Source organism: Mugil cephalus, chromosome 1 (assembly GCF_022458985.1).
Source record: "Mugil cephalus isolate CIBA_MC_2020 chromosome 1, CIBA_Mcephalus_1.1, whole genome shotgun sequence".
In the NCBI taxonomy this organism is placed as follows: Eukaryota; Metazoa; Chordata; class Actinopteri; order Mugiliformes; family Mugilidae; genus Mugil; species Mugil cephalus.
The window spans coordinates 6100405-6109991 of NC_061770.1; the positions used below are offsets into that span (position 1 = coordinate 6100405).

At 41.9% G+C, this 9587-nt stretch overlaps 2 protein-coding genes across 2 annotated transcripts; both read left to right on the forward strand.

The window, feature by feature from the left end:
- The first annotated feature begins 1932 nt into the window (after positions 1 to 1932).
- Positions 1933 to 4519, forward strand: LOC124997127 (tubulin alpha-1C chain-like). Its single transcript, XM_047570728.1, has 4 exons — positions 1933 to 2076; positions 2928 to 3150; positions 3238 to 3386; positions 3490 to 4519. Exons 1-4 carry the CDS (start codon positions 2074 to 2076, stop codon positions 4462 to 4464), a joined length of 1350 nt encoding a protein of 449 aa, XP_047426684.1. The 5' UTR covers positions 1933 to 2073; the 3' UTR covers positions 4465 to 4519.
- Positions 4520 to 6009: 1490 nt separating this feature from the next.
- LOC124997119 (tubulin alpha-1C chain) lies at positions 6010 to 9170 on the forward strand. The gene is made up of 4 exons (XM_047570714.1): positions 6010 to 6159; positions 7532 to 7754; positions 7842 to 7990; positions 8082 to 9170. The coding sequence occupies exons 1-4, from the start codon at positions 6157 to 6159 to the stop codon at positions 9054 to 9056; spliced, it is 1350 nt and encodes a 449-aa protein (XP_047426670.1). The 5' UTR covers positions 6010 to 6156; the 3' UTR covers positions 9057 to 9170.
- The last annotated feature ends 417 nt before the right edge of the window (positions 9171 to 9587 follow it).

Consider the following 9587-nt stretch of genomic DNA (forward strand, 5'->3'; position numbering starts at 1 on the left):
ATACTGTGTAAGCAAAATATCACATAGAAAATTGTGGCTTTTCTTTTGAAGGATGTTGTGATAAGTTTTTTTGTCATGCCAAGACTCTTAATCAGGTACTCCAAATCTGTATTATATGAGCTCAAAAGAGTTGTTGTTGAGCCCATGCTGACTGTCATGATAAATGTCTTCATTATACCCAGAAGCACTGATACAACAAAGTTGAAACAATTCGCCCACTAATCAGTTAAAATATAATTAATTTGCATCAATTTAAACTTATAACGTTGTTTACATAGATGTTGAAATGTCACTGGTTGGTAACAGTAGGCCAGTAGCTGCTAGCAGTCTCTCAAATTTAAACACAAGCTTGTTTCCTGGTTTTATGATGTCAACCTCAATATGTTGTTGTTCTTTTCACTGGCCAGACAAAAACAAACTAGAAAATAAAACAGAATACTTTAATGTGGGCTTATTGAAATTAGAAAAATCAACTAGAAATCAACTACTTAAAAACATATTTTGTCAGATTTATGACTTACAACAAAAGTAAGATTGGCAACAGCCCTGCAGTAATTGTGCAATTCATTAATATTATTCTGCAGCAGGTTTTCTGTGGGTGTATGGCATTAAAACCAGAAGAATATAGAAACAGTTAGATAATAAAGTAGTTGAACAAATGAGCTCAATATAAACCAAGTTCTAAAACTATCTTAATGCGACTGAAAAAACAAAAAACAAGACGGGCTATTAGATGAAAGAGGGTGGATCGGATGTTGATGTTCAAATTTCCAACAAATCTGCATTTAGTCAAATTCTGTAGATGTGAAAGACGCCGAGTCACTGTTATGTTGCACCAGGGCAGTTGCCTTATTTGACTAGTTGTTCGTGTAAAGTTTGACCAAGTAAAAATACAAGAGCTCCGTTGTGAGTTCTATAATAATGCACTGTCACATATGTGGCTTGATACCTGTAATCAGTCCATCATCTCTAAGCCAACCACTCATGCTGTAGAGTATCACTAGGGGCTGCAACATATCTGTGCTGGCATTGTGGACAAGCAGGGTACACCATGGACAAGTTGCTGGTATGCTTGTTCAGAATTTGTTATATATTTAACAAACTTATAGTTCAAATTTGTACACCTGCACCAACACACCTACTTCTGCTTTTTTTGGTGGATTGCAATACCAACTACTGTTGCATTGGTATCCTGGTAGTTCCCTTATTTTTTACTCACGCAGACCAGTCTATGGCAACACTTTGAGTTGATCTCTCCCAATAAGGTATTGTTTACTATACCTGTAAATAATGAAATGCGTTATTACTACAAAATTCACAAGTTGCCTTTTTTTCATTCCAATGTGAAGTGAAATTTGCCTCTCAATATCGTGCCCTAGCGGATTTATTTAAACATTGGCTTAAATCTTACAAGTTTTTTGACATTAACTCAGTGACAATGGATTTGCTTGGAGATATTGTGACATCACTCATTGGATTTCTGATCAGGGAGAGGAATACGTCGATTACCTACACATTAATCAAAAACAGATTAGATGAACGAACACACAAAAATAAATTAAGATGTTGTTATTTATATTTGGTCTGTGATTATTCCCATGTGGCTGAAATGACAACAAAGGTTTTGACCAGCAGGAGAGCCTGTGTGCACATGAAGCCCAATGATGAAGCCTCGACCTGTTTTTAAAACCTGTTGTATAGCGTGAAGGCTTCACGAGGCTCGCCATCACTAAGAAAACCACAAAACCGCTTAAAAGTTTAAAGTTCCTGTTGAAAGCAGACCGCTGTAAGATGGCCTCGTTTTCTTTAGAGTCATTGTGAAGAGAGCTCGTGGTGCCTCGACTAGGAAGACAAAGGTTTAATTTAACCAATAAGAAAGGGGGTTATGTGACGTCCAACCAATCGGATTCAGCAGCACGTCACCGGCGGGTCAGTCAGTATAAAACACCCCGCCCTGCCAGAGTCGAACAGTTACCTCTTACTCAGGACTCATAAAGGTCTGTCTGTGGGAGCTAACGTTGCATCTTCCCCTTTTTCGAATCCAGAGTATTAATATTAAGAACTTCAGGAAACATGGTGAGTTTGTAACGTTTTTGTTTATTATTCGCAGAGTGCAACACTATTAATTGTAACCATTTCAAATAATTAGGGAATTTATCTGTCGATGTTTAAACTTGAGGAGTATACTTAACATAATAATTATATTTTATCTTCCGTTTTGTACCTCCAAAAGTTCAGTTCAGTCGTCTCTGTCCGTTTCCAGCTTTGTCTGTGCACATTGACCCAGTTAGGGAAGGCCGGAGTGCCTCAGCATGAAGCATTCCTCTGATTTAGCGCCTCTTTGAAGGGACCAGGCTTTCATAAAACTGCAACCACAACCTTTTTCTAACAAAATAGATTTACTTAAAGCTTTTCGAGCCTTTGTGTCTTTCATCTTCCTGCTGCTTTTGTGCAAAGTCTATAACTAGCTGCAGCTGTGTTTGGTTTCATCCATTGCTGAACTTTCATGGGAAAATGCTCGTTAGAATTAATTTTTTCCCCCCCTATACATAAGTAAGTTGTATACCTGAATAATCAGCCTGTATTATGTGTCCGAAGAGTGTCAGTTTAGTTGCTAACGCTGGCTGGAGTGGTCATGCTACCCTTGACAAAGGAGCCTTTTTCTTTATTGGATCTTGGATTAGCCCAAGCGCAGTCCTCAGCATGTGATGGGCAGCCTTCAGGGAGTGATTGGTTAAATAAAGAAGGAGGCTTTTCTGCCAACTACTTTAAGAGCTTGTCAGAACATCCACTCACCTGGGTGAATCACTCTTTATCTGTGTTTGTTTGTTAGGTTTTTTTTTTTTGTTTGCCCCACCCCCATCCTATGGTTTTGTCCATTTGCAGATTAAATCAATGACATCAATTTTTAATTTTTCTTTCCCCAGCGTGAGTGTATTTCAGTGCACGTTGGTCAGGCTGGCGTCCAGATTGGAAATGCCTGCTGGGAGCTTTACTGCCTGGAACATGGGATCCAGCCGGACGGACAGATGCCCAGCGACAAGACCATTGGAGGAGGAGACGATTCCTTCAACACCTTCTTCAGTGAGACTGGAGCTGGAAAACACGTCCCCAGAGCTGTTTTTGTCGACCTGGAGCCCACTGTCATTGGTAAGAGCCAACACCTCTGGCTCATGGGTGAAATGCATTAAGATATGTCTAAACTCCCACTGATTCAATGATGTTTTTGTCTCTTAGATGAGGTGCGTACTGGGACCTACCGCCAGCTGTTCCACCCTGAGCAGCTGATCACTGGTAAGGAGGATGCTGCCAACAACTACGCGCGTGGACACTACACCATCGGTAAAGAGATCATTGACCTGGTTCTGGACAGGATCCGCAAGCTGGTGGGTGATTTATTGATCAACTTTATTCCACGCTTTGTTCCCAAACAACAATGACTGAACTGTATCTAACATTTGAACACTGTCCCTCCCTCCCTCTCTTCAGGCTGACCAGTGCACTGGTCTTCAGGGCTTCCTGGTCTTCCACAGCTTTGGTGGTGGCACCGGCTCTGGTTTCACCTCCCTGCTGATGGAGCGTCTGTCCGTTGACTACGGCAAGAAGTCCAAGCTGGAGTTCTCCATCTACCCAGCTCCCCAGGTTTCCACCGCTGTGGTGGAGCCCTACAACTCCATCCTGACCACCCACACCACCCTAGAGCACTCTGACTGTGCCTTCATGGTAGATAACGAGGCCATCTACGATATCTGCCGTAGGAACCTCGATATCGAGCGTCCTTCTTACACCAACCTGAACAGGTTGATCAGTCAGATTGTGTCCTCCATCACTGCTTCCCTTCGTTTCGATGGTGCTCTCAATGTTGATCTGACGGAGTTCCAGACCAACTTGGTGCCATATCCCCGTATCCACTTCCCTCTGGCCACCTATGCCCCTGTCATCTCTGCTGAGAAGGCTTACCATGAGCAGCTCTCAGTGTCTGAGATCACAAACGCCTGCTTTGAGCCAGCCAATCAGATGGTGAAATGTGACCCTCGCCACGGCAAATACATGGCTTGCTGCCTGCTGTACCGTGGTGATGTGGTGCCCAAAGATGTGAATGCTGCCATTGCCGCCATCAAAACCAAACGTTCCATCCAGTTTGTGGACTGGTGTCCCACTGGTTTCAAGGTTGGCATCAACTACCAGCCTCCCACCGTGGTTCCTGGTGGAGATCTGGCCAAGGTCCAGAGGGCTGTGTGCATGCTGAGCAACACCACTGCTATTGCAGAGGCCTGGGCTCGCCTTGACCACAAGTTTGATCTGATGTACGCTAAGCGTGCCTTTGTTCACTGGTATGTGGGTGAAGGTATGGAGGAGGGAGAGTTCTCTGAGGCCAGAGAGGACATGGCAGCTCTGGAGAAAGATTATGAGGAGGTTGGAGCCGATACTCTGGAAGAGGATGAGGAGGGAGAAGAGTACTGAGAAATTCAATGTCTTATTTTCTGTGCCTTTATAAAAAAATAAAATTGAAGGGTCAGTTTTGTGTTGTGGTGTTTTGTTTTTCTAGAACTTCAATTCAGACAACAGGTTTATGTAGTTTCTCACTGTACATAATATAACCTGCCTAAAGGTGTAGTGTGGATCTTAAACGTTCATGCACTTGACCTACAGAGACAGAGCACTGTTCTCTTTAGACACTTGAAAGTAGTGTTTGACAGTAAAGAAACTACTTGCAATTTAAAAATTGTCTTTTGAGTTCAGTTAGCAAACAAGGTTTCATATCAAATATGGTCACAATGCCAGAGTTTTCATTTTTTACAAATATTGCAGATTTTTTTATTTTTTATAAATGGCTATTAAAGTATTCATCTTGAGGTGAGTTTTGTTCTTTTGGCTCAGCTGAATACTTCACTTTCATTCTCTGATAGTTTGATGGTAAATGTATTATTAGACAACCATATATTTTATTTGCACAATTTTACGTACATGAATATACTGATGCATTTCTGATATGTAGCTCCTAGTTAGAAGATTAAATCTGTAGTTTGCATGCTGTTTGGTGTGGGAGCATTTTGACAAAGGATTCTCTTGTGGCTCTTTCAAACTTGTCAGATGTTTTCCATAATTACATATTTGTGGTGACGGATATTTTTCCATTGCAACGAAAGCGAAAATAAAAACAAGTTGGCCCAGCCCAGAAGCTTAAGAACAAAAACACATTTAGCAGGATATGCATAAAATGGTTCAAACAGTAGGATATTGCCTGACCTTTATATGAAATGGGGAACTTTCAAATAAAAATATTGAAGCTTTTACTTAAGATACAACTTCATTTACCTTGTGGGGAAATTTAGCTGAAACAGCAGCAGGGCAAGATGGTGCAAAAAGACAAGTTGGATACAAAATAGAATAAGAAAAAAACTATTTAAGAGTAAATAAGGGTACAAAAGTTACAGACTGTATCAGGTTTTAACTAAGCAATTAACTATCTACTACTACAACCTGCAATATGATCACAAACTAACCTAAGTTAAATAAAAGCCTGAAGTGGTGGAGACTGAATATAGCCTACATATTGACAACCTCCAGTACAAGGGTCACTCTTGTGAAAAACAATTATTAATGAAATCTGAATACTGGACGTTTAGCTTTACTTAAGTATGTGCTTTAACCAACATAGGCTTGTGAAAGCAATCTTTGATCTGTAATGCAGTACCACGAGATCGATGTACTGGTATTTTTGAATACTACTTCCTCCCTTTCATTTGTTGAAAATGCACCCGGTTTTAATAAAAAAAACATGAGAGACAGGTAGTTTTGAACGTCTTTATTTAGTAAACTTCGTTAGGGTAACAGTAACAAAAAAATGGGCAAAAAAAGAAGATCACTTTAAAAAGTATTAGACGGGAAGTGAATACTTTCCTGGAGAGCTCGTGGTGTGTTAGCGAGGAAGATGACGATTCAACTTTAACCAATAAGAACACAGCTCGTGTGACATCCAACCAATCAGATTTAGCGGAACACTTCCGGTAGGTCACCGGGTATAAAATACCCCGCCCAGATGCGACTCGTCATCTGTTACATCTTGCACAAGACTCATAAAGGTCTTACTGTGGGAGATAATCTTTTCCTTTTTGGAATCACAGCTCTATACTTTTTCATCTTTATAAAATCATGGTAAGTTTTGATAAGTGTTTCATATGTATGTATTTTTTTTTTATCTTGTGTTGATTTTATATAAAGTGTTCAAGTGAAAAAAGTGTTTCATCACGTGGCAGCCAGTTAATTGAAACCGACTTAAGGAATTTGAAGTGCTGACTTTTTAACTTCTACAATAAGTAAAAACAGACGTTTGCCTTTCAAACTATTAACTGAACCCAGCTTTGTCTTCAGCTAATAATTTTTGGTGTACCTCCACAGGACACAGCTTAAATTCAAGTTCAGTTCCGCCAGTTTCCGGCTTTGCCTGTACACATTGACCCAGTTAGAGAAGGTCAGAGTGCTTCCAGCCTGAAGCATTCCTATGTTTTAGCGCCTCTTTGAAGGGGATAGGCTTTGGTGAAACTGCAACCGCAAGCTTTTCAAACAAAACGGATTCACTCAAAGCTTTATGAGCCATTGTATCTTAAATCTCCCAGATTGTGTAGGCCAGCTGCTTTTGTATACTTTTTTCTTTGTCTCACTGCTGCACTTAGACGTGGAAATGTTTGTTCCACATTACATGCCTGAATAATAAGCTTAACTGTGATATATATTATTCTGTGGAGGTTCCAGATCAGAGGGTTACATGTCTGAACATGTCAAGTGACTAATCCCGATGTTCTTGTTCTTGACAAAGGAGCCCTTTTTCTTATTAGATCTTGGATTAGCTCAAGCGCAGTCCTCAGCATGTGATGGGTAGCCTTCAGGGATTGATTTGTTAAATATAGAACGAGGCTTTCAGACAACCAAGTCTTTTTTCAGATACATGATTCATTTAAGAGATGGTAACAAAGTACATGTACACTGATTAGATTGCAATCTCCAAGGCTGAAAATGAAGCCAACAAGGAAGTGTGAAACTGCAGCTCCCTGAACGGCCACATGAGGCTGGCTCCTAAAGCAAGTCAGTCTCACCTAGACCGCCATGTTACAATCTCCAATTTAACAGCATAATTAAACATGATTTAGCCTGGTACAAAAACGGGGTTTGGTCTGTATAGCCAATTTTTCCATTCATGACAACTATATGAAAGATTTTTTTTTTTTGTATAAACTTCCCTGTTCAGATTAATTTAAGGTTTAGGATTATGTGAAACTTATGCTGTGACAGCTTTGAGTGAAAATATGTGGCCTCACGTGATGGTTCCTTTCTTGCTTGGCATCATCACACGCTACAATTTTTAAACATTTTTGAATGATCTGGGAATGAGATTGAGGCAGGCCCTGCCATCACTGAGTCAGATGGAGCAAATGGAACTGACCTATATAACTACTCTTCAGGAATCCTATGGTTTTGTCCATTTGCAGATTAAATCAATGACATCAATTCTTGATTTTTCTTTCCCCAGCGTGAGTGTATTTCAGTGCACGTTGGTCAGGCTGGCGTCCAGATTGGAAATGCCTGCTGGGAGCTTTACTGCCTGGAACATGGGATCCAGCCGGACGGACAGATGCCCAGCGACAAGACCATTGGAGGAGGAGACGATTCCTTCAACACCTTCTTCAGTGAGACTGGAGCTGGAAAACACGTCCCCAGAGCTGTTTTTGTCGACCTGGAGCCCACTGTCATTGGTAAGAGCCAACACCTCTGGCTTATGGGTGAAATACATTAAGATATGTCTAAACTCCCACTGATTCAATGATGTTTTTGTCTCTTAGATGAGGTGCGTACTGGGACCTACCGCCAGCTGTTCCACCCTGAGCAGCTGATCACTGGTAAGGAGGATGCTGCCAACAACTACGCCCGTGGACACTACACCATCGGTAAAGAGATCATTGACCTGGTGCTTGAACGGATTCGCAAGCTGGTGGGTGACTTATTCCAAGTGTCCCTCTGGAATAGTAAACTATATTGCTGTATCTAATATTTGAACACTGTCTCTCCCTCCCTCTCTTCAGGCTGACCAGTGCACCGGTCTTCAGGGCTTCCTGGTCTTCCACAGCTTTGGTGGTGGCACCGGCTCTGGTTTCACCTCCCTGCTGATGGAGCGTCTGTCCGTTGACTACGGCAAGAAGTCCAAGCTGGAGTTCTCCATCTACCCAGCTCCCCAGGTTTCCACCGCTGTGGTGGAGCCCTACAACTCCATCCTGACCACCCACACCACCCTAGAGCACTCTGACTGTGCCTTCATGGTAGATAACGAGGCCATCTACGATATCTGCCGTAGGAACCTCGATATCGAGCGTCCTACTTACACCAACCTGAACAGGTTGATCAGTCAGATTGTGTCCTCCATCACTGCTTCCCTTCGTTTCGATGGTGCTCTCAATGTTGATCTGACGGAGTTCCAGACCAACTTGGTGCCATATCCCCGTATCCACTTCCCTCTGGCCACCTATGCCCCTGTCATCTCTGCTGAGAAGGCTTACCATGAGCAGCTCACTGTATCTGAGATCACAAACGCCTGCTTTGAGCCAGCCAATCAGATGGTGAAATGTGACCCTCGCCACGGTAAATACATGGCTTGCTGCCTGCTGTACCGTGGTGATGTAGTGCCCAAAGATGTGAATGCTGCCATTGCCAACATCAAAACCAAACGTTCCATCCAGTTTGTGGACTGGTGTCCCACTGGTTTTAAGGTTGGCATCAACTACCAGCCTCCCACCGTGGTTCCTGGTGGAGATCTGGCCAAGGTCCAGAGGGCTGTGTGCATGCTGAGCAACACCACTGCTGTTGCAGAGGCCTGGGCTCGCCTTGACCACAAGTTTGATCTGATGTACGCTAAGCGTGCCTTTGTTCACTGGTATGTGGGTGAAGGTATGGAGGAGGGAGAGTTCTCTGAGGCCAGAGAGGACATGGCAGCTCTGGAGAAAGATTATGAGGAGGTTGGAGCTGATAGCCTGGAAGACGATGAGGAAGGAGAAGAGTACTGAGAAAACCTCCTTCCCTTATTAGTCTGTGTACTTTTAACAATAAGTAAATTATCCCACTGTAGGATAAACTTAAAGGAAGGATCTTATCTTAATAAAGATTGTTCAGTGAATTCACTTGAGTTGTTCTCTTATTAATTCAGTATTACAAAGGACATCTTTTGCAGTGCAGATTATTCAGTTGTTTCTGCAGTTTTCACTGTTGACTCTAACCCTAACCCTATAAAACTTGTATAAAACTAATTTCAGTGTCACTTTGAAGTTCTGGTGTAAATTGTCTATAGAGTAGGAGCTCTACTCACTTTAGTCACTTGGGGGCAGCAATGTTTAACAGATGTTTTATTTGAACAGTCGAGGAAAAAAAAACTCAATTTCAAAATGTTCCAGGTAGCACGTAGTCAAACATAAAATAGCTTAAAAGTTTATGAGTTTCAGGTCTCGCAGTTATCAATGCAATGTGTACTTTTTGAAGAACTTATTCCCTGAGAAGAACCAAGACCTTAACTCTGGTGTGTTGGAAATGGGCTGTGGTAT